This window comes from Hevea brasiliensis, chromosome 3, assembly GCF_030052815.1.
Source record: "Hevea brasiliensis isolate MT/VB/25A 57/8 chromosome 3, ASM3005281v1, whole genome shotgun sequence".
Classification (NCBI taxonomy): domain Eukaryota; kingdom Viridiplantae; phylum Streptophyta; class Magnoliopsida; order Malpighiales; family Euphorbiaceae; genus Hevea; species Hevea brasiliensis.
In genome coordinates, this window is record NC_079495.1 from 102,863,032 (window position 1) to 102,889,385 (window position 26,354).

General features: G+C 28.5%; 1 protein-coding gene and 1 non-coding gene across 2 annotated transcripts; both read right to left on the bottom strand.

The window, feature by feature from the left end:
- Positions 1 to 7,093: 7,093 nt before the first annotated feature.
- On the bottom strand, positions 7,094 to 7,200 carry LOC131178836 (small nucleolar RNA R71). Its single transcript, XR_009147844.1, has one exon. It is a non-coding gene; the product is annotated as a small nucleolar RNA R71 (small nucleolar RNA).
- A 9,530-nt stretch (positions 7,201 to 16,730) lies between these two features.
- LOC110651683 (bark storage protein A) lies at positions 16,731 to 18,825 on the bottom strand. The gene is made up of 6 exons (XM_021807077.2): positions 18,508 to 18,825; positions 18,346 to 18,416; positions 17,735 to 17,890; positions 17,301 to 17,483; positions 17,063 to 17,200; positions 16,731 to 16,979 (listed from the first exon to the last, which is right to left on the bottom strand). The coding sequence occupies exons 1-6, from the start codon at positions 18,749 to 18,751 to the stop codon at positions 16,809 to 16,811; spliced, it is 963 nt and encodes a 320-aa protein (XP_021662769.2). The 5' UTR covers positions 18,752 to 18,825; the 3' UTR covers positions 16,731 to 16,808.
- Positions 18,826 to 26,354: the final 7,529 nt, after the last annotated feature.

Genomic DNA, 26,354 nt, shown 5'->3' on the forward strand with positions numbered 1-26,354 from the left:
AAATAGTTGAAATAATTATTGTACAATAATGACAAAATTAAAAAACAATAATTATTGCTCTTAATTTTCTCAAAATGATAGATAATTATATTTAGACAAAATAATTTTTTATAAGGAATAGATAAAAGTGAACGAAGGTAATATTTTATTATTAAATAACCATTTTAATAATAAATTTATATATATATATATATATTTTTTTTTTTTTTGTAAAAATACACTTAATTATTAAAAATAATATAATTAGTTTTACTATTGAGAAAATTTTTACTAACACCTAAGCGTTCATATACTCAGGAAATCTGACTCTTTGTGCAATTGGTTAACTTCTGGCTAATGGAAACCACAAAGGTAAAGAGGATTTAGGATTATGACCTAAAACCATGGCTAATGTGAGTTACATTAGAAGCCCAAATCATAATTTTAACAAAAAAAATTGACTAGAATAAGAACCACATATATAATTAAAATTCAATTATATATTTACATTATTATATATTTTTTTTATATTTTCTATTAAATAATTATTTGAATTAGTTAAAAATTAAAACTTATAAATAAAGATTTAAAATAATTTATATACATCGATACTTAAATTAATAAATTTGGAGTGCACTAATGGAATACTAACCCAATGCCCCTTTTCTTCCATGAACCAACCATGTGCTTCACTCTACTCTTAAACACCATTTTTTTAAATTTGTTTAAAATATTTTAAGTTTAACTATAATCAGGACATTATTTCATAATTATTTTTTATTTTTTTAAAAAATTTACCCTTTCTGCATAAAAATATTAATTCATTCATCAAATAGTTCTATTAATATTTTAATTTTTAAAATTAACATTTTTATAAAAATGTCAGTCCATCTTTAATTGATTCAATTTAAGAAATTAAATAAAAAATAAGGTTTATCAATTCATAAATATTTTCATAGTATTTTTTTTCTTCAATGAGTTAAACAAAGATAAACACTTTTTGTATAGTTCAAATTCTAAATACTTCAATTTTAAGATTAACATATACGACTTTTTTTTTTTTTAATTTTTACATTTTTTTTAATATCATGTTATTGAATTATAAGAGCATTTTTATTCAATATATGAAATTATCATAGAAATATGCATTTCTTTTTATTATTTTTAACTTTTAATTATACTTTTCTTTTTCAATTTTAGTTATTGAATTCATTGTTGAATTTATTTAATATTTATACAGAAGTTTTTATTTAGATATATTTAAATAACAAAATTTAAATGACATAAAAGAAGTCGTCAATTTTAGTATAAAACACATTTTATTAATTCTTTTAGAAATAAGTATTTATAAAAAAAAATTAAAAATAAAAAAAATATATGAATTTAAACAAAATTTAAAATAAAACATTATCGTCATTTTTTATTTTTATTATGCATTACTATTTTGGCCTTGTCGTGATTTTTTTATTTTTATTGTGCATTATATTTTTTTATGTGTAATTTATTTATAATACAGTACATTCATAATCTTCTATCATTTTTTTAAATTAAACGGATAAATAAATACTTATTATTTATATACTATGAAAATGTATACATGCTTACACTCTTTTATTATGGAAAACAATGTAATAGAGATACTTTTAATTCCATTGGCTTCACAATCACATAATAGTGAAGGGAAAAAGCCTTTTAGCTTTAGTTCAAAATATAAAATATCAATGCAAAAACATTTTTATGATGATTTAACGTAACTTATCTCCATAAATAAATTAATTTTATAAAAACGAAAATTCTTATAATCAAAATATATTAAATATAATTCAAAATTAACTTTTAATAATATCTGATAGTATATTTAAAATAATAATTTTTTCAATATTTGTTACAACAATAATATCAAATAAGAATTTCTCTTATCTAAACTCAGTCTATCATAAACTCAAGATACAAGATGAATGATGAGATCTACCTATTAAATACAAGAATTTCACATGTTTATATTTTTTTATCTATAACAAATCGAGTTTAGACAAAAATATTTCCCTATCAAATGAATACAAAGGCTCACAATATCTAATTAATTAAAATAAATAGACAGTTTAGTTAACCAGCGGGATGCAAAAATGAAAAGCCAGATCAATTTCATACGAGAATAACAAATTCCGAGCAATTTGTAAACATAACATTAGCATCACTGAAATTTGGTTAAAAACAAGCATGAAATCGTGCCAGAATTTTCCGAGAATAATCTAGGCAATATATATACGTTGATAAGCAGAGTTATGAAATAAGCCAAGAATCAAATTATTTTCAGTTAAACAAAGAGTTTTCTAATCAATAATTAAAGAAACTAAGGGAGAGGGGAAATATTTTTTTTTGTACGTACAATTATATAAATTATTTATGATTATAATTTAGGAGAAATTATTAAAAAAAATCTGTATTTTAAAATTTTTTCAATTTTATTCTATACTTTAAAAATTACTAATTAAACCTTATACTTTTAAATATTGCACAATTCTATCCACTGTTACTATGTCTGTTAAGTGACTAATAGAGACGCTACGACAAATGCCACGTTACGCCAATAGTATGGTAGAATTGTGCAACATTCACAAATATATGGTTTGATTGGTAATTTTTAAAGTATAAGATAGAATTGAAAAAATTTTAAAAGTATGAGATTATTTTGATAATTTCTCCTAATTTATTAATTATACATATATTTTATGTAGATTATTAGATACTAATTAAATTCGGAGAGGATAATTTTAACAGGTATTTTATATGTTGATCCTTAAAATAATCCAAAGGCAAAAAAAATAATTTTCCTTAATATTTACCATAAAAGTTATATATAATTAATTAAAATATATACAACAATAATAAAAATGAAGTCTCTTAAATTAGTTAAAGTAGGTAATTTCTCCTAAAATTAATTTCAAAGATAAATAAACGGTGAAAAAGAATCCATATGGCCAATTTTAATTATATATAACTTTAGAAGAAATTGCCAATACTTTAACTACTTTGAGAGACTTAATTGTTATTGTATATAGTTTTATTAATTATATATAATTTTTATCGCAAATATTTAAGGAAAAATATTTTTTGGTGTTTAGATTATACATGTTAGGGATGACAATATATAAAGTACCTATTAAAATCATTATATCTGAATTCAATTAGTATCTTAAATACTCGAACCCATTAAAATTTATATATTTTTCTTAATAATCTACATAAAATAAATTTATTATTAATTATTTAGGAGAAATTACCAGACAAATCACGTACTCTCAAAAATTTTTAATTATACCCTATACTTTAAAAATTAATAATTAAATTGTATACTTTCGAATGTTATACAGTTCTACCCTACTATTAGCATGACGTGTTGTAACGTGACAGCTAACATAGTAACGGTGGGGTAAAATTGTACAATATTTAAAAGTATATGGTTTAATTGATAATTTTTAAAATATAGAACATAATTGAAAAATTTTTAAAAGTAGAGGATTTTTTTGGTAATTTCCTTATAATTTATTATATATTTGAAATTGAATGATATATATATATATATATATATATATATATATATATATATATATATATATATATATATATATATATATATGTGGTAGGTTGTAAATTTGCTGTGCCTTCCTACTTGTATAATTCATTATCCCCATTGACAATAATGTAAGGAAATAGTTCTTACTTGTACTAATAACCCAACAAAATAAATGTAATACAACCATTAGTTAGGCAAATAATAAAAGTGAGATTAGGCTAATAATAAAAGTTCTTTTATACCTTTTTTTTTTTAATTTGGGAAGAAAGATTACATTGCATGAAAGTTACTAGAGATCACACATGTCCTTGTTATTTGTGTAGAGAAAATAAATTGAATCTAATTTCATTTTAAAAGATAATATAAGGGTAGAAGGCTGTACTAATGTGGAACAACACACCCTTATATCTAGGTTGAACATAAAGTTAAACTAGATAACATGTAGAAACAATGGATTAGGCCTACTTTATCCCAAACCAATTTAGACAACAATTTGCAAAGAAGCACAAACACCAAATCAAGAGGAGAAAAAGAGACAAAGCTACCATTAACCATCAAGCTTAGCTTCTTGTACAAATGATTATGATAATATTCTTTTAAAATCTTAACCTGCTATCCAAAGTAAATTTATGCGTCAAGCAATTAAAAAAAATGATTTTAATTTGCAGAGTATAAATGAAAGTTTAGTTTTTAGATTAAAATACATATCAATAAAAAGAATTGTTGTAACCGAAGGTTTCTTCACATTTTGCATTTGTTATGAGTATGCAAATTAACCCTTATATTTTGCTTGTAATGCAAAATCTACACATAATACATTCACATAATGAAGGATTCCTCAATTAGCTAGCTACAACTCAAGACACATAATAATTTCACTCATCATCTTCATCAGAAGAAGAAGCATAAGGCACAATAAGTAAGCAAACCATTTTGTAGATAATTGGCAAAAGTGGGCAACTTGAGGAGAACTTCATTGCTTTTCTTTAATGGTTCTCTAATGCCACAACATAATTGCTTGTATCTACAATTGAGATCTGATAAGTGCCTAATTTATTAATTTTACTCCCATCAAATTTAGTGTTTTTAGTGTATTTTTATGTTTAATTCAGTTGGTTAAGATATATTTATCATTTAGGCATATTTTTAGATAGTTGTGGAATAATTGTGTTAAATGGAGAAATTTTCAGCATTTGACCTTTGTTGTATTTTTCAGGTGTTTCTAAAGTTGTGGGCCTCCAAATTGAGTGTTGTTTAATCCATTAAAAAGCTAAGATAGAGCACTTCAAATGATAAAGAGGGACCAAAGCCCAAATCAGTCTCCAAGATTGACAAAATGAGCTATGGATCTATTGCAAATGCCTAGACTTGATATGTCACGACCAATTTCGGTATTTATTTTGTATTTGGAGTTTCAGATGTCCAAATGAAGCAAGCCTAAGCCCAATTGAACCTTAAGAGCCACCTCTACAACTTCTATGAAGGGTTGGATGCGAGATGAGGCCATCTTAATTTTGAAAAATGGCAATGAAGTCGTCACTATGAGCTGGATCGTCTGTCTGAACCAGTCCCAATTTTTGGCCCATAACTTAGGCTGTAGACCTCGGATTTAGGCGAATTAGTACCCGTTGGAAAGCTAAGAAATAAGTCTACAACTTTCTTGAAGAGGGTAGAGGCAGATTCGGAAAGAAAGTCACTGGAAATCTGCCTTGATTCTAGAAACGTGAATGCAGGATGAAAATCTGTCTTTTTGAATTTCAAAACTTTTTCTAGTTTAGTTCCTATCTTTGGGGTTAGGTTTTGACTATAAATACGTCTTTGGGCAGCAGCTAAGAGCATCCCAATTCAGACCTTCGTTCTCCATTGAACGCTTTCGTTCTCCATTCTCTTTTTAGATTTCTTCTTTATTTTTCTTTATTTTTCTGTAAGCCATGAACATGAGTGGCTGAGTTCTTAATTCAGTTCAAGGGATTCAAGTTCTTTTATTTGATTTGTGAGACCAGGTTCTTAATTTAATTTATGTCTTTTTGAATATCTATTGTTTTCTGATTTAATTGTTTTTGATCTGTTGAATGATTTTCTCAAAAGTCATATTAGTTAATTGTTTCATTTGATCAATTGCTAGTTCATTTTCATAATCCGTAATTGTTGTGTAACAATAGGGTGAATTAAATGATTTGTGCTTCATAAATTGTTATTCAGCTTAACTACTTCCTTTTCTTAAAGCAGTTATTAATTTGATGAGGATTGCTTAATACCAACTCAGTTAATAATTAGAGTCAATAAGAGTGCTGGGCTCGAATTGATGAGTATAGGAAAGTCAGGGGTTTACCTCACTATTTGGTAAATCTACGTTAAGTATTCAATAAGAGATAATTGTAATTGTTTTGTCTATGATCAAATCAATGCATTGGAATGAGAATTACCTTGGACTGAAGTTTGTTTAATTCGAGAGTTTCTTATTTTTAGATATTAATTTTGGATTATTGATTTTTTCTTTGGATTGCGAATTAACCCTTCCCAACCTTTGTTTCTTTTTTTCATTACACAAGTGTACGAAATTTAATAATTCAGTCTCTAGGGTTTGACCTGGATTTACCACTTACTGCAAAAAATATTTCATAATTGGTGATTTCAGTTAATTTAATTTCTGGTGGATTCGACAACCATCAAGAATTTTGGCGCCATTGCCAGGGAACTAAAATTTATTGGAATTCGTGTTTTTGGTGTTAGGATATTTTGTTATTAATTCTGTTTGTGAAGTGTTACTATTTTCAGGTTTTTGAAAAAAAAAAATTTTTTTACGGTGTTACTGTTCATTAAGAATTTTGGTTAAATTTGGAGGGCGGCCTATACCTATTTTGAAGGAAACGACGTTCTAATTAAGACCAATTAATTCATAGGATTTTTAGGCTCCACCCTCTTGAGGCCAAATTCGATTGTTTTCTAGGGTTTTGAGGCATTTTTCTATTTTTACTTTGATTTTTTTTGTTTATGACAAGAATTTCTCAATCTGGTGAGTTGATCTTTGATCTAGAAGTAGAAAAAACAGCTAAACAGTTGAGAAAATTGGCTAAGCAAGCTAGGCAGATTTCGAGTACATCTGAAGGAGTCCAATCTCCAAGGGAGTTAAATTCGGATTCGGATTCAGAATCAAATTCCGAAAATAAAACCATGGCTACTAGAACCTTGAAAGAGTTGGCTGCTCCTGATCTAAACCAACAGTCTTTGTGTATCTAATACCCTGCTTTAAATGTTGCTTTTGAGTTGAAATCTAGACTAATCCATTTGTTGCCTAAATTTCATGGTCTTGCAGGTGAGGATCCACATAAGCATCTAAAAGATTTTTATGTTGTGTGTTCCAGCATGAAACCTCAAGGAGTTTCAGAGGATCAGATCAAGCTTCGAGCTTTCCCTTTCTCACTGGAGGGCACAGCTAAGGATTGGTTGTATTATCTTCCTTCTTGATCTGTCAACTCATGGAATGGAATGAAACAAATATTTTTGGAGAAGTATTTTCTTGCTTCCCATGCTGCCAACATAAGAAAAGAAATTTGTGGCATCCGACAGTACAATGGAGAGAGTTTGTATGAGTATTGGGAGAGATTTAAGAAGTTGTGTGCAAGCTATCCCCATCATCAAATAAGTGAGCAGCTATTGATTCAATATTTCTATGAAGGACTTCTACCAATGGACCACAGTATGATAGATACGACTAGTGGAGGAGCATTGGTTGAAAAGACACCAGAAGAGGCAAGGAAACTGATTGCTAACATGGCAGCAAATTCTTAGCAGTTTGGAATGAGAATGGATCACTCACCCATGAGTACATCTAACCTTGAGAAACAGATTTCTGATTTAACTTCTTTGGTGAGGCAATTGGCTGTAGGAAAAATGCAAACTATTAAGGTATGTGGAATTTGTTCGGGTTCGGGTTATGCTACTGACATGTGTCCTGCGTTACAAGAGGATGAATCAATGCAACATGTTAATGCAGTAGGAAATTATGGACAGCCACAACACAGTTATGATCCCTTTTCCAATACTTATAATCCAGGATGGTGAGATCATCCCAATCTGAGTTATGGGAATCAACCGGTGCAAAACCGATACCAGCAGCAGAGATAAGTGAATCTACTACCTCCACCTCGCTCAAATCATGATATGTCACTTGATGAAATTGTTAAGTCTTTGGCTAACAATACACAATAGTTTCAACAGGAGACTAGAAATAGCATTCAAAACATAGAGTGGCAGATTGGTCAGTTAGCCTCATCTGTGAGCAAGCTTGAAGCTCAAGGTTCTGGAAAGCTTCCATCACAAACAGTCATGAACCCCAGAGAAAATGCGAGTGTGATACTGTTACGAACTGGGAAAGAAGTTGATAATCAGACTCCACATGAGCCAATGAAAAAGAAAAAGCAAGGAGCAAAAGAGTCTGAAGTTCCTGAAGTTGAGGTAAATGTTGAACCTAACTTGAATAAGGTTAATAATTCTGTTCTTCCTCCATTCCCATCCAGGTTGGCCAAGACGAAGAAAGAAGAACAAGAGAAAGAAATTTTGGAGACTTTCAGAAAGGTGGAGGTTAATATACCTTTACTTAATGCGATCAAACAAATCCCCAGGTATGCTAAATTCCTTAAAGAATTATGTACTACAAAGCGCAAGTTGAGGAATAATGAAAAGATCAGTGTGGGGGAAAATGTATCGGCATTAATTTAGCGAAAATTACCCCCTAAGTGTAAGGATCCAGGTTCATTTTCTATTCCCTACAGAATAGGTGATTCTAAATTTGAACATGCAATGACAGATTTATGAGCATCTATTAATGTTATGTCAAATTCAGTTTTCCAAACTTTGAATTTGGGTCCTTTAAAAGAAACCAGTGTCATTATTCAGTTAGCTGATCATTCTAATGCTTACCCATTGGGAGTAGTTGAGGATGTGTTGGTGCAGGTTGGAGGATTGATTTTTCCTGTAGATTTTTACATTATGGATATGGAGGATGATAGTGTTCCCACATCAAATTCAACTTTGATTTTGTTTGGAAGACCTTTCCTAAAAACTGCCAAGACAAAAATTGATGTGGATGAGGGTACCTTAACTATGGAGTTTGATGGAGAGACTGCCAAATTTAATATCTTTGATGTCATGAAGTATCCTACTAATGATCATTCTGTCTTTTCTATTAATGTTGTTGATACATTTGTGCAGGATGTTTTTGAGGATGAGTTAGAAAGAAAATCACAATTGCATGAATTAGAGGAAATTCGCCTTAAGGCTTATGAGAATTCTAGGATCTATAAAGAAAAGACAAAGGCATTCCATGATAAACTAAGAAAGCAGTTTGTGATTGGGCAAAAAGTTTTATTATATAATTCCAGATTGAAGCTAATGATTGGTAAGTTGTGTTCTCGTTGGATTGGACCCTTTGTTGTTACTAACGTGTTTCCTTATGGTGCAGTTGAAATTCAAAGTTTAGGAACTAACAAAGTGTTCAAGGTCAACGGTTATGAACTCAAACCATTTTATGAGGGGTTTCACGAGAATTCAATGGATTAAGGAGCTTTGCCATGTCGAGCTAACGACATTAAACAAAAGCGCTTCTTGGGAGGCAACCCATGGGTGGCTTATTAGCCACAATAAGATTTATTTTCTTTATTTTATTTTATTTTATTTTCTAGCATTTTTTTTCCTTTTCTTTTGTACTTGGGCTTTACATTGGGGAAAATGTAAGTTTTAAGCGTGGGGAAGGAAAAATTGATTGCTGCAATCTTTTTGAAAAAAAAAATAAAAAAAAATAAAAAATAAAAATAAAAATAAAATAAAATTTGTTTTCATAAGCTTGATTCATGATTCTTTATTAATTCTCGGAGAGAAGTGCTTTGTCCTTGAAATGACTTTTCTATTTTAGATTAAATTTTTGAGATTTTAGGCAAGGTAATAGTAACTTTAATGATGAATTTTCTCTTTTCTCCATACCATAGAGCAATTTTTTCCTGCATAAATCATTTAGGCTTGATTTAATGGTGAAATGATTAGTTATGTGTGCTTTAAACTAGTGTCATGCATATTTGATGTGGCGAATCCGCAAGTATACGGGTCGTCTCAAGTAATAAAGTGATGAATCAAGTATCGTTCCCATGAGGATTTGCTGTTTGATTACCAAACTATGAATGAAACGATTATTTGGGCTAATGATTGATGAATAAATGGTGAATGTAAATAAGCAAGATAAATTGATTAATCTAATTGAAATGGGTAAAGAGCAAACAAATAAATTTCAAATCTAGTTTGTAATTAAACTAAATTAATAATGGGTAATTCAAATCAAAGTCTAATTATGTTAAAAGTGATTCCAGAGTTGGGGGTTTATGCATAAATTAATTGGGATTTGTCTTGGGCATTCCAATTTTTAGGGAAAAATAGAGTTTGAAGGAAATTGATTCTAAATTCCTTTGATATCTTTTTCAAGCAAACCAAAGTGTATTCTAAAATAACCAAACCTACTTTCGTATGTTATTTGATTACTTTAAAACCCATTAAGTTTTGTAACCAATAATTAATTCCTCTTAAAATCCTAGTTTATTTCTAAATCTAGGTAATTTTAAGTTCCAATCCTTGATTATTTATCAATGACTTTCACCTTTCGGTCCTTCAATCAAAGATTAACACAATACCCAATGGGTGCCAACATTAGGCAAGTAAATCAAGCACACAAGGAAAGAATCAAAACTCATATTTATGTAAAATAAGGAAATACCCAGTCCAAATCCACAAATTAATCTAAAACATATTTCCCAACTCTAAAATCTAAAGAGTTTACTCACTCATAATGGTATTTACAAGAACGATTGATGGAAAAGTAAAGAAAAACATGATAAGAGGACTAAAATAATAAAAAAAAACCAGGTAGAAGAACCAAAATCTCTGGTTTTTGGAGCTCCAGAACTGGTGCAGCAGCTCCTCCCCAAAAGAAAATGGCGTCTCCTCCTCTTCCTATATTAATTTTTTTTTCCTTTTTGTTTTTCCTTTCTTTCCTCTTCTGGCAAAAACTAGAAAATGATAAATTTATATCGTCCCAAAAAGTTGCCCTAAAAGTAAATAAGAGACAATGAGTGATTAGGAAATGAGGTGTAAAATTGTCCAAGTCAGTAACATTATTCACGTTCTGGGTAGTCTGCTTAGGGTTCGGCTTAACCCTAAGCAGCTTCTTAGAAATTTTCAGCCTCTGGTCGCACTGTCTGCTTAAGGTTAAGTAGACCCTCAGCAAATCTCGGCAGACTTAGAGTAAAATAGACTTTTCTGCTCATGCTTGACTTGTGCTGCACCTTAAGCACTGCCGCTTTACCCTAAGCAGGATCTTAAGCAAAGTCTCAAGCAAATTTCGGCTAACTTGCTCTTTCAAGACTTGATTTCTTCAACTTTCCTCTATGCTTAAAGAACTCCAAATTTCTTCAAATCACTTCCTAATGCACTCATTGATCCTCGATTTGCCACAAAACCCTATAAAAAACAACAAAATTATAAAAATCAAATATAAAGTATCTAAAATTAACAAATAAGCTAAAATAGAGCTAAAAACATAAAATATACTAAAATATAAGGGCAAAATGGATGCAAAACTATCCTAAAATGCCTATATGAAGTGAGTATAACAATATTTCAGAACTTTATTTAATCTATCAGGCCACTTTATAATATGTAGATGCATAAATTGAAGGAAATAAAAGGTTGAACTTGAAAATTGCTCCACTATTTTAGTTAAGCAAACTAATCAAGGGTCTTCATGAACCCCATATCGATTCTCAGGCCAAAAGCTAGCTAGGATATGACTAAGGTACTTTTCTGAAGGTGGCAGTTGAAATAAAAAAAAAAAGTGATAACTGTGACAAGAGAGAAGTACCAATTTCAAATAATAAAAAAAAAGAGGTGTGCATTTCTATCTCCCCTAAGATTTGTAAAGAGCTATAATTGTTGTGCTTTTATAAATTAGCCTTGTATTTTGGTGTGTATTGACTTAAAATTTTATGGAACTTTAATTGTGTGAGCTTAATTGATTTCAAGCCTTTTGTTTTGTGTTGGAAAATTATTGATATATTGGTATGGTGTTGATGGAATATGTTGTAATGGTTATTACCTTACTTGCCTCTTTTTTCAAACTTTTAATCTTTTGTTAGAGAATGTTGTGATAGGGTGGAGTTAAGGAACTTCTAAGTGGAGTTGATTGAGAGTTTAAGTCATGCTTGAGGACAAACATGGAATAAGTGTGGGGGAATTTGATAAGTGCATAATTTATTAATTTTACTCTCATCACATTTAGTGTTTTTAGTGTGTTTTTATGTTTAATTCAATTGGTTAAAATATATTTATCATTTTGGCATATTTTTAGATAGTTGTGGAATAATTGTGTTAAATAGAGAAATTTTCAATATTTGACCTTTGCTGTATTTTTCAGGTGTTTCTAAAGTTATGGGTCTCCAAATTGAGTGATGTTTAATCCATTGAAAAGCAAAGATAGAGCACTTCAAATGATAAAGAGGGATCAAAGCCCAAATCAGTCTCCAAGGTTGACAAATTAAGCTATGGATCTATTGCAAAAGCTCAGACTTGATGCGTCACGATCAGTTTCAGTATTTATTTTATATCTGGAGTTTCAGATGTCCAAATGAAGCAAGCTCAAGCCCAATTGAACCTTAAGAGCCACATCTACAACTTCTATGAAGGGCTGGATGCGAGATGAGGCCATTTTAATTGTCAAAAATAGCAATGAAGTCGTCACTATGGGCTGGACCGTCTGTCTGAACTAGTCCTGGTTTTTGAGCCATAACTTGGGCTGTAGACCTCAAATTTAGGCGAATAAGTACCCGTTGGAAAGCTAAGAAATAGGGCTATAACTTTCCTGAAGAGGGCAGAGGCAGATTCAGAAAGAAAGTAGCTGAAAATCGGCCTTGATTCCAGAAACGTGAATACAGGATGAAAATCTGCCTTTTTGAATTTCAAAACTTTTCCTAGTTTGGTTCCTATCTTTGGGATTAGGTTTTTGACTATAAATACATCTTTGGGTAGCAGCTAAAAGCATCCTAATTCATACCTTCATTCTCTATTTGAAGGCTTTCATTCTTCATTCTCTTTTTAGATTTCTTCTTTATTTTTCTGTAAGCCATGAACATGAGTGGCAAAGTTTTTATTTTAGTTCAAGGGATTCAAGTTCCTATGTTTGATTTGTGAGACCAGGTTCTTAATTTAATTTATGTCCTTTTGAATATAAATTGTTTTCTGGTTTAATTGTTTTTGATCTATTGAATGATTTGCTAAAAAGGCCTATTAATTAATTGTTTGATTTGATCCGTTGCTAGTTCATCTTCATAATTCGTAATTGTTGTGTAAGATTGAACATGAGTAGCAATTAGGTTTTATTGATTATGATCCAAGTTTTTTATAATAACCTAAGGAAACAATAGGGTGGATTAAATTATTTATGCATTATAAATTGTTGTTTAGCTTAACTACTTCCTTTTCTTAAAGCAGTTATTAATTTGATGAGGATTACTTAATACCAACTCAGTTAATAATTAGAGTCAATAAGAGTGTTGGGCTCGAATTGATGAGTATAGAGAAGTTAGGGGTTTACCTCACTGTTTGGTAAATCTACGTTAAGTATTCAATAAGATATAATTGTATTTCTTTTGTCTATGATCGAATCAATGCATTGGAATGAGAATTACCTTGGATTGAAGTTTGTTTAATTGGAGAGTTTCTTATTTTTAGATCTTAATTTTGGATTATTAATTTCTTCTTTGGATTGCGAATTAACACCCCCCCCCCAACCTTTGTTTCTTTTTTTCATTACATAAGTGCACGAAATTTAATAATTCAGTCTCTAGAGTTCGACCTGGATTTACCATTTACTGCAGAAAATATTTCATAATTGGTGATTTCAGTTAATTTAATTTCTGGTGGATTCGACACCCATCACCTATATCTTCTTAGCCTTTAGTCAACCAATCAATTATTTAGAGATTGGAGTGTTTAGAAAGAGCTATAGGATAAAAAGTAGTCAATTGACGTCTCACCAATCCTAAAACAAACTTTCTAGATCTTTCGAGGCGAAATATCAACTTGTTCATAAAAAGAGAGATGATTAGGCATTCTTTGATTAGAATCCTTCTCATTTTTTAAACCTTTGGCCTCCCATTCATTAAAATATTAATCCTTGTAAACCCCATTGAGCCTACATTAATCCCCTAATTTTTCTTGGAACCATTATAATTACCTAGCCAATTAACCAAACACTCCTACCCTTTTTGATGAGAATAATTATGCATGGTATTTGGTACACTTCTTATTATCAAAAAAAAAAAAAAATTAAAGTATCAAAGTAGTCCCTTATTGTATGCAATTTGCAAAATATGTTAGCACTTATAATTTTCTCATAGTGTATTTCTCTCCTCTTCTATTATCCAAAAAAATAATAATAATAAAGTAAAAAAAAAGGATAAAAAAATTTACAAATAAAAAGGTGTACCTTATATTTTCAAATTAAAAATATTCTCATACTTTGAATCCCTTTTACCTTTCTTCGTCAGCCTCATTTTAAGCCCTTTAACCTTATTACAATCCTTAAAGTCCTTTGATCTCTTAATTATACTTGCTTCATTAGTGGAGATAGGGATAAGAAATTTCCTTATGGGAATAGAAATATATTCATTCATTTATCATATTACATCAATCTATATAGAGGCACTTTAGCTATTGATTGTTTTAGAGTTCTTCTTGAGCATAACTTTTTCTTTTGATTGATTGGTTAGGGATTCTTGGATGAATAAAATGACTTGCAGCTAATCAATGAAAGCTGGTGTAAACATTAAATTCTTTGCATCTTAAAGGATGGGTATATGAACTGTTGGTATGGCTAGAGCTAGGTTTGATTGCTCTAGGGAATGATTTTCGTAGTTCTTTGGACAAGGCACTCCAAAATTGCATTGTATTTCAAAGTTTGCTTGAGGATAAGTAAAGATTTGAGTTTAGAGGTATTTGATATATGCATATCATGCAGTTATTTAGGTTAGATTTTATAGTCATTTTATCATTTTATTGGTTAATTTTAGTTAATTTCATAAATTATTTAATTAGTTTTTCATATTGGTTAATCTTTAGTTTAATTTATTAATTTATTCTTGTCTTGTAGGTTAAATGGTGTTTTTGAGGAACTAGAAGTTAATTATGTGTTTGAAGAATGAATTCTAAGCCCAAAGATGCCAAAAACAAAGTGCAAAAATTGCTAAATCTGAAACTTGTCAAGAGATGCATAAGGAGTTGCACATCCTATGCAACTTGTATTCAGAAAATAAAAGAAATACGAAAACTTATCGAAAGTTGCATAGTTTAGTGCCTTGCTATGCACTGCCAATGCAAGAGCCCAGCAAAGCAGTTCAGAGTTGCAGAAAGTTATACAGCTTCTTGCATGGCCATGCAACTACCTATGCACTATCAGGAAAGGAAAACTTGAGACCCATTGAAAGATGCACAACTTTATGCATGTTTATGCACTTCCTTATGCAATAGACTGGAAAATTTCCCAGACTCACCGAAAGTTGCATGGCCTCTATGCACTTGCTTATGCAGTATCATGGAGAACCTCTGAAACTTGTCAAAATGTGCACAGGGACTTGCATGGCCATACAAACCCACCTTCATTCATCCTTTCCAGACCTAACTCCATACAAGATGCTACACAAGTATAGTTCCAACTATGCATTTTCACGCTAATTGGCTAAAGTGGCAAATCATTACACACGTGCAATGACCTCACCTCACACCATTTTTAGCCTAATCTAGGGTTTTTGTCAAAGGGGTATTTAAGCTCCCTTACATCACTTTTTGCTATACGAAGAAAATTATTGAAGGAAGAGAGACAAAGAGAGCAGACACTCCATTTTTGGTTTAGAAGCTTAGATTCTTCATCTTCTTCATCATTTTCTACATGCCAACCACCAGGTTTCTTCTATTTTAGTTTTCTTTTCATATTTTGTTTCTTCTTTTGCTGAGAATCTTTGTATTGAACATGAATAGTGAGTAGTTTTCTTAGATTCTGGAGTTGGGGGTGTAATATTTAAGTTACTTTGTGAATTTGAACTGGGTTAGTCCAGATTTTATGATTATTATGAAGTTTTATCCATTTTTTGTGTACCTCATGACATGCTTAATGTAAGATCTCATTGAGTTATGTTCTTAATCCCTGATTAAAGAACTGAAAAGAGAAGATTCAGTGATAGATAATTAGGAAATTGGACTTAATTAGCTTAGATCTAAACATTGACTAAGGATCAAGAGGGCTTAACAAATTGATTAAAGAACCTAATAGGCCTAGATAAATTTTAAACTCCGCGAAAGTAGAATTTAATTAATGAAGGCACTCTTTGTCTTACTCGAAAGAGATTTCAAAAGATTTTAAAATTAATATCCTTTAAACTCATAATCTTCATAGATTTGACTAACTATAAAAAAATCTCAAAATGACTTAAATATGAACCCCTATATCCAAAATCGTTCTTTTACTATTATTGATTGTTACTTGATTTTAAGTGCTTAATACCTTTATTTTTGCCATATTTTATTCATTGAAGTTATTTTCTTAACTCCAATATGTCCATATTTCAAAAACAAAAAAATCAATATTTCCAGTTACCATAAATCATTATTATTTCTTTTTAACTTTTAGTGCATAAATATTTTTTCTGTCTTTAAATTTTAATATTAAGAAAAAATTTTCTTATAAAAAAAAAAAAAATATATATATATATATATATATATATATATATATATATATATATATATATATATATATTGATGATAAATTATGAACACGGTAACCACCGAGGTAATTATTTCTTTTTAAATTTTAATAATTATATTTGTATACTTATCAAATCTCCTGCTACTGCCATTTTATGTATGGTGCTGAAAGAGCGTTATCGCAATCTTCCCTGTATAATTTTGCATGGAGAGCACGTAATGCAGTAGCAGAGGCGCTGTATGATTTGGTCTTACAAAAATAATTAAGATTTTTTTTATTTTGATATATTTATGAGAAAAGATTTATAATATTTCATTAATTAATTATTTTGGTATTGTAGTGAAATATATATGCCATGGTTAGCTTTCAGTCGTATTAAATAAACTTTTTTTTTTTAATTGCTACTTCATAACACATAATATTTAATTAATCAACATAATTATTTGATTTCACTCAATCATCATAAGAAGCAGCGGGAGACCCGATAAGTAGCAGATAAATGAAGTTGTTCAATACTTTCACTGCATTTGCGTTGGCCAGAGAATTGTTGCTCACATCTGATCCATCTGCGTAATTTGAAACTCCATTGAACAAAATAAATGGCAGTTCGTTTGTATGAGCTCCCTGCAAATTAATCACACAAACAATTAATGTAAATAATTAATTAATTAATTAACTCAATTCTTAATTATTTAATTTTGACTAACCAATGCCACAGCAACGCTTGATGTATCCACAACTGAGGTCTTAAAAGTGTTGTAAAGGAAGTTTTTGTATGCTTCATTGTTCACGGATGCTTTTGCACTGGAGATGCTCAATCCATGAACAACTTGAACCGAGTCGACCTGTATATATCATGGATTGTTATATTACAAATTCTAATATAAGATACAAGTAATTTATTTGCGGAGCTTAATTACTACTTAATTATTATTAGTTACAAACCTCAATCTCATCTGCAATCTGTTGCCATTCTGGAGTAACGCCAATCCAAATACTTTCTTTGAATGTCCCATTTATGTACACCTTTGATTTTTCATACTGTACACTTCCTAGCAAATTTTCTCCTTTCTTTGGATAATTAAACTCTCCGAAATTTAGCTGACCTTCCTTTAGTGCACCGTGAGGCTACACCACATAAATAAAGTAAATAAATATAGAGTTACTGCTCATAATAATAACACAGGAGGTTTATATATTGAGATTTTAATATTTAAAAAAAAAAGTGAGAAAAGTTGGTTTTAAGGAAATTTTTATTTAGATTTAATTTATTATGTATTTAATACATAAATATGTAATATTATATATTTAATAAATAAATTTTTTAAATTTATAATAAATTAAATTTAAATAAGAAAAAACCTGATGTTAAGAAATACCTGCCATTTCCAAAGTCCTGTGGCGCCAATTAGGCTGGGTAAAGCAACAGTGCCGATGCTCAATGAATCATTAAGGGCTGCAGCACTCCCAAAATAGATAATTCCAAGAAGATCAAATTTATCGGCCAGGATTTCCACAGTTATGGCCACGTTAATCTAAATTTATACCCATTACCATGTCCAAAATTAGAGAAAAATATTGTAACAAAAAATAGAAACGAATCACAATAACATAACAATACATGTATTACGTACTTCATAACATATAAATACAAAAATTTAATGAATTTTTAGATATAGTCTGAGTATACACTTTAATGAATTATTTTTTTTAATAAAACTTTCATATATGAAATTTTATTTACTTTGTTATTTTTTATTATTTAATTTATTCAAATTTATAATTATAATATTCATAAATTAAAATTATTTATAATAGCCATTCACTATCAATCAATCATTTTGAAAATATAATATGGAATCACAGTAAATCCAAGAACATATCCAATACTATTTTCATACTTATGAAAATTATAAAAAATAAATTTCATATAATTATCAGTGAGAATACTTTTACACCGAATACACTGAATAATCCTTTAAAATCATACCGTCGGAAAAGATGGACTATTAACGAAGACAAATTTTGATCCTTGAATCGTTCCAAGCAAGAATATTCTCCCTGAGTAATAAACAAAAATCACGTTACACAGTAAATTTTAGAAGGAAATTAGGAAGGTTTTATAAGAAGAAGACTTTCAAGCACAGGTTACCTTTGTATACAGTAGATGAAATAGGATTGAAGATGCCAGACTCATTAAATGCCTTCTCAGAGGAATTGGCAGTCACAATGATCGCGAAAACTGTTGTTTTTTCACTGATCTTCTGGACTGCTTCTCGCAGAGGGTTTTTCATGCTGACTTGCATGGTGGGCGATGCCATAGCCAGCAGCCCGATCATCACTAACACTGCCATTTCAACCGCCCACAACATTCGTCGTGGCCCTGCCACGGCCATTGTTTCTCCCTGGAGAGATAAGTGTAAGAGACAAGTGAACAAGAGAGAAAAATAGTGAGTAAATTAAGAACAATGCGATGCTTAGAGTGTTAATTCAGGTGGCTTTATATAGGGAAATATAGGTATCCACCACTTGATATGTTAGGCTATTTTTGAAATTTCACTTAAAATAGACTTTGTATTTCTATTGGTGGTGGTGAGGGTCCTAAATTGAATTATAAGAAATTAATTTTGCTTTGATTTTAGTTGAAGGTTAAATCGAATATCCATTTTTAGGGTAGAGCTAGAAAATTGAGTCAATGGATAAAAAATTTTATTTTACTAATTCAAACTAATAATAATAATAATAATAATCTATCTATTGAGTTAAAAAAAATTATAATAATACATGCAATTTTTTTATATATAACAAGAATAAATTAAAAGTTAAAAAATAAATTTATAAAATAATAAATTTTTACTATAATTTTAAATTTATGATTTTTCTTGACAAGTTTTATTTTTTAAAAGAATTATGTGATGACTTTACTATTAATATTATAAAAAATATATATTTTTCCCCATATATTTAATCAAAGATTCATTAAATAATTGTTTTTTAATTCAATTTAGTTATCATGCCAGAAACATATCTTAATTAAAATGATTTTTTTATTTTACTTAAAATTTCACACAAATATATGGATAAAGTGTTTTTAATTTATTTTTTTATGGTACTTCAATTTTTAATATATATATATATATATATATATATATATATATATATATATATATATATATATATATATATATATATATATATATTGAAAATTTTTCACCCACTTACTCACTAAATTATAAGTAAATTCTCCTCTATGAATTTCAGTTTGTTTTGATTTGATTCACATTAAGTAAATTTAATCAATGGAAGAATTTTTGAAGACTGATTCAATTAGATCATAAATTTAGATTCAGCTTGATTCAAAGAGTAAGACAGAGAGGGAGAAGGATTTAGGATCAATCTTCTCTAACACAATTTCAGTTCAATTCAAATTCATATAGTAATTTTCAAATTAATCTCAAATTTAATTAGAACAATTTTTATTTAATTTCAAATCCAATCCAAACCGTGCCTTTATCTGCCTATAGCCCTCAAATATTTGCTGTAAAACAAAATTACTCAATCGTAAAGCCTCTTGTAATTTAAAATCTTGAAATGATAATATTTACAAAATTATAAGTATAGAAAAAAAAAGTATTTTAAAGAGTTTTATAATTAAGAAGAAAGAATTTTGAAAAAGAAAACACCATTTGATAGATTTTAGGATTTTTTTTTGTAAGTTTACAAGTTATATCCATTATTAGAAGAAGAATTAGGATTTTTTTATACATATTTTAATTAATTATATATATCTCGATATAAATATTTAATTTAATAATTATTAAATTTATTTTTATATAAATTTGAGTTTATATCAAATACACCAAATGAAAATATATAGGATAGATTTGTCTTGAAACATCTATACTCTATCATCATAATTTAAAAAAAAAAAATAATTTTGAAATTGATTAAATTGCAAGCAAGGTCTGTCTTTTCACCATTAATTTTTTTTTAGAATTAATTAAATTGACTTTTATTAATAATAGTGCAAACTCCACTGTTATTAAAAAATAATAATTTCAGTTTTAATATTTCGTCTGAGGGATGACTTTTTTACCCCATATATATATATGTCCGGTGAACATGATGTCGGCCGAATAATCAGTAAGGAAGAAAAATAAAATTGATATTTTAAACTTCTCCATTTCAATTTTTTTTTTTTATTAGGCATGGCCTAATAAGCTAATAGCTAAAATACTAAAAGATAAGTTAATACTTTATAGTCGGTTTGTTTAGTAATATAATATCATAAATTCAATAGTTATAATAATTAAAATATTAAAAGTTAGTCTATTATAAAAGAAATTTTAAATATTTTAAAATTTATAAATTTTATACATTAACAAATAAAGAAGATAAACTAAAATAAAATATAAGTCATATTTAAAATATTAATTGTCTTAATAACTGTTAATGATTAGCTGTTTGTATACTGATTCAAATTAGAAGTGTTTGATAAAAATAGTTATTAGATTAACTATTAAATATAAAAATAATCATATTATTTTATTTATCTGATTAAAATATTAATTTAACCTCTAAAAATTAAGAGGAATAACTTTTTATAAATAATTTCCTCAACTTCTAAATACTACCTTAAATATAATTGTCCAGTAAGTCATAGAAAATTATAATGTCTTAGTAAGTCATAGAAAATTATAATGTCTTAGCAAGGAGAAAATGTAGAGATGAATTCTACCATATTTAAATAATAGATGTATAAAAAAATAAAAAAATAAAAACAAAAAAGTTAATCACAAGTAACTAAAATAATAACTCCACAAAATAAAAATAAAACTCTCATCACATTATTAGACATAAGCCTTAATTAAAAAGTCTTTATTACTTAATAAATTAAAATTTTAAATCTACATTGCACCTCATCCAGTAGTAGGGCTTACGTGAAGAAACTAGACAGGACAGTCCCACAACTATCGTCCATGAATTTTAACATCGCATTGTCCCCTCCCAAGACCAAAATTATTAATATAATTTATATTAATCCAACAAAACTAATACTATTTTTATAATTAAATTAATAATTATTCTTGTAAAAATAATTGGTACATGTGAAAGATCATTATGATTCATCGTGATTCGACCATGTCTTACATTTAATGTTTCATCTTCTTCTTTCTTTTCTTCCTTCATCTGATCTGATCACCCTTTATTTTTATCGGATGGCCCTTAGCCTCAAATAATGTTCAGATGTGCAGGTCTCATCTTTCATTATATAATATTGTTCATTTTCAATGTTTTATATTTTTTTTTAGGCGAAAAGTTAAATATTTTTTTTAATTTAAAGACATTTTTTTTTCAAAAGTGTTTTAAAGATAGTCGACTAATAAAATAAACTAAACACCTATCTCATTTGTTTTAGTTTTTTTGTTGTATCTCTTCTCATAAATAACATTAAACATAATATTTTTTTATTAATCAGAATTTTCACTACATTAAATTAAAAATAATAGATATGGATAGGAATGCACTGGCACCCCTTATACCATACAAAAAATATTTCTTTTTTCAATTTTCAAAATTTAATTTAATTTAATTTAATTTTTTATGTTATAAAATAATTACTACCTTTGTTCATTTTTAATTATCATTTAAAGTTTTTTATGGTGATAAAAAATTTATTAAATCATTTAAATTACAATAAAATTTTTCATAATTTTATTAAATTACTCTTTATCTCATATTATAATTAAATTACTCTTTATCTCATATTATAATTAAGAGAGAGAGGATGTGATAAGATTTTCTTATTTATTAAGAGAAGGTGATCAGATGAATTATGGAAAATAGTTGAAATAATTATTATATTTAGTAGGGATAATAATAATAATAATAATAATAATAATAATAATAATTAAAAAAGTAATTATTGCTTATTAATCTTCTCAAAGTGATAGGTAAATATATTTAGATAAAATGATTTTTTAAAAGTGACAGGTAAAAGTGGATGAACGTAATATTTTATTATTAAATAATGATTTTAATAATAAATAAATAAATAAATAAATAAATATATATATATATATATATATATATATATATATATTTAATTATTAAAAATAATATAACTAATTTTACTATTGAGAAAATTTTTACTCTTACTCAAGTGCTCATATACTCCGGAAATCCTCCTCTTCGCGCAATTGGCTAAATTCTGGCTAATGGAAACCACAAAGGCAAAGAGTTTTTAGGATTATGACCTAAAACCATGCCAAAGTTTTTTGTCATAATTCTTAATTTGATTAATTGAGTTACATCATAAGTCCAAATCAAAATTTTAAGCAAACAAATTGAGCAGCATAAATAATTAAAATCTAATTATATATTTATATTTTGATAATTTTTTATAGTCCATTAAATAATTATTTAAATTAGTTAAATATATCTATATTTAAATTAATAAGAATTTGGAGTGTACTAATGGAATACTAACCCAATGCTCCTTCTCATCCATGGCTCAACCATGTGCTTCACTCTGCTCTTAAACACCATTTTTTTTTTAGATTTTATTTTAAAATTTGTTTAAACTATTTTAAGTTTAACCGTAATCACGACATTATTTCATTATATTTTTTATTTTTTCAAAAAATATTTACCTTTTCCACATAAAAATATCAATTCATTCATCAACTCACCAAATTTAAGAGGTTAAACTCAAATATTTCTATTAACAATTTAATTTTTAAAATTATTTTCTTCATAAAAGTGTCAGCCTATCATTAATTGATTCGATTTAAGAGAGTAAGTCATGATAAGATTTATCAGCTAATAAGTGTTATTCTAATTTTTTTTTTCTTCAATGTGTTAAATAAAGATAAATACTTTTTGTATAGTTCAAACTCTAAATATTTCAATTTTAGGATTGACACATACCACTTTTTTTTATAATTTTTATATGTTTTTAATATCAAGTTATTGATTCATAAGAGCATTTTTATTTGATATATGAAATTATCATACAAATATGCATTTCTTTTTATTGTTTTTAACTTTTAATTATACCTTTTTTTTTCAATTTTAGTTCTTGAATTCATTGTTGGATTTATTTAATATTTATATAAAAATTTTTATTTAAATATATTTTAATAACAAAATTTAAATAATTTAAAAGAGATCGTCAATTTTAGTATAAAACACATTTTATCATTTAAATAATAAAAAATTAAAAATTAAAAAATATATGAATTCGAACAAAATTTAAAATGAAACATTATCATCATTTTTCATTTTTATTGTGCATCACTATGCTGACCTTGTGATGACTTTTCTTTTTTTTTTTTTTTATTGTGTGTTATATTTTTTGTGCATAATTTATTTATATATAGTACACTAACAATCTTTTATCATTTTTCTAAATTAAAGGTATTAAAACACATCAAATAAATATATATTTTTTTATGTACTATAAACCTAAACATGTATTTTTTTTATGTGCTATGAACATGTATATATGCTTACACTTTTTTATTATGGAAAACAATGTCATAAAAATATATCATAAATAATAATGATATAAATATTATAATGAAACTCATGTAAGTATATTTTACTAATAATTACTTTACTAACAATTTATAATGAGACTCTTTCAATTCTATTAGCGTCACTATCGCATAATAGCGAAGGGAAAAAATCTTTTAGCTTTAACTCAAAATATAAAATATCAATACAAAAAGATTTTTATGATGATTTAACGTGTAACCTATCTCCATAAATAAATTAATTTTATAAAAATGAAAATTCTTACAATCAAAATATATTAATTATTATTTAAAATAAAAATTTTTTCAATACAATATAAATCAAATAAAGAATTTTTTTTATTATTTAGACCCGATTTACTATAAAGTCAAGATACAAGATTAATAGTAGAACTCAACTATTAAATACATGGATCTTATATGCTTATATTTTGAATCAACGATGAACCAAGTTTGTAACACCCCTAATTTTTAAATTAATTATTTTATGGATAGATATTAATATTTTATTTTATTTAAATTTTAGAAAATTATTTGAAATTTTTCGAATTTTAGAAATAAGGTTCGATTTTCCAAAAATATAGAAGTTTGATGATTTTTAAAAATTAATTTAAAGACCATGTGGCAAAACTAAAAATATATTTAGACTCTATGAATTTTTTTTTAGTTTTCTAGAATTTTTTCGAAATTTTTAGACCTCGTTTTCAGTCCCAAGACAGAGTAAAAATTTAAATTTTTGTATCCTGAATCGGACCTGTCGAATCGGACCGGCCCTTTCCTTTTTCCCTTCCCCTTCCCCTGCGCGTCTCGACCTCTCCCCCTCTCTCCTCATTTTCTCTCTCTTCCCTCCGCCCTCACCGGCCAGCTGCCGCCCCAACCTCCCCAGCTCATTGGCGCACCTCCTCCGCCCCTCCCTTACCGCCGGCAAGCCTCCAGGCCATCGGAAATGTCGCGCAAAACCCACCCAGCGTGCGCGCGCCGTTTCGCCTTCCCGGCCGATCCGGCCAACGATTAGACCGAGTCTTGTGTCAAAATCCATCTACACCTCGAGAGCTTTCCATAGACACAAAGAACACCAAAATCCATCAAGCGGTTTGTCCAATTTTTATCCTGGAAGTTTTAGCTCATTTTGACTTTTGAGCTAGATTTCTCAAAAACCGTAAACCCCACCAAAAATTCAAGAGTACCGGAGTGTTCTACTCGTCGAGAGCTTCGCAGCAATACCCATTTCAAATTTTTTCGATACTGTTTTTTTATGAGTCCCACGAGACTTCACAGTATTTTTCCGAACATTAAATGAACTTAGAAAATTCCATAAAAATTATATACTAACCCCCGTATTATGGGCTTCGCGTAGGTACCTTCAATTCGCGAAAATTCAAAGTTGCTCAGGTTTGCAATTTCGGGCCGGGCACGCAGGCTACCGAAAAAGTCTCCAAATTGGGTCGAGGTTATAAGCTATCCCTGTAACACCCCTCACCCGTCTACAGTGTAACCGAGCGAGGCATGCTACATTCGGTACCGAAGCATTCTAACTTATCTTACTTTATTCCTTTAATCATTTTCAAGTTATTATCTTTTAATATCAATTATTTTTCGAAGGAGAAACTAACGAAGTTTCTCCTATTTTATTAACGTTTGACATGTTTTACTATTCACCTGTTTGAAATTCAACAATATTTTACAATAAAAATATCATCCCTGCTCATCATAATCATTTTATATTTAACTCTTTCAACTCATTCCATGTTCAATTCATATATCAAAAAAATTTTTCCTTAATTTTTCTTATTAATATTTGAATTATTTATGACTCCTCACTCTAGTCTAAATATTTTTCCAGACGTTCTAGCTGTCCGGACCAACACCGATCATCAGAACAGTAGAATGTACGAAATTGCTACAGTGATGGTGTTACAATTTTTTCCCTCTAATTTAAATTTCATCCTCGAAATTTACCTTATGTAAACAGTTGAGGGAACTGTTGCCTCATCATCTCTTCACTTTCCCAAGTTGCCTCCTCGGTGTTGTGGTGCCTCCAAAGCACTTTCACCAGTGGAATCTGCTTATTCCTCAACTCTTTCACTTCCCGAGCCAGGATCCGTATGGGTTCTTCTTCATATGTCAAATCCGGTTGTACTTCAATTTTTTCCATGGAGATGACATGTGAAGGATTTGAGTGGTATCTTTTTAGCATAGATACGTGGAACACATTGTGGATCTTGTCCAGCTCTGGTGGTAAAGCTAGCCTATAGGCCACTGGTCTCACATGTTCAATGACTTCATATGGGCTAATGAACCTAGGGCTTAACTTTCCTTTTCTTTCAAATCTCAGTACTTTTTCTACAGTGACACCTTGAGAAACACTTTAATTGTAACACCCTCACTGTAGCAATTCCGTACATTCTATTGTTTCGGTGATCGGTGTTGGTTCGGACAGTTAGAACGTCTGGAAAAATAT

Bases quoted from the DNA above. Each gene is read 5' to 3' on its own strand.
- LOC110651683 (XM_021807077.2), bottom strand. From the start codon at position 18,751: ATGGCCGTGGCAGGGCCACGACGAATGTTGTGGGCGGTTGAAATGGCA. The intron at 18,417-18,507 runs GTAACCTGTGCT...TTTATTACTCAG, and splicing joins TTCATCTACTGTATACAAAG to GGAGAATATTCTTGCTTGGA. The intron at 17,891-18,345 runs GTATGATTTTAA...GTATAAATTTAG, and splicing joins ATAGTCCATCTTTTCCGACG to ATTAACGTGGCCATAACTGT.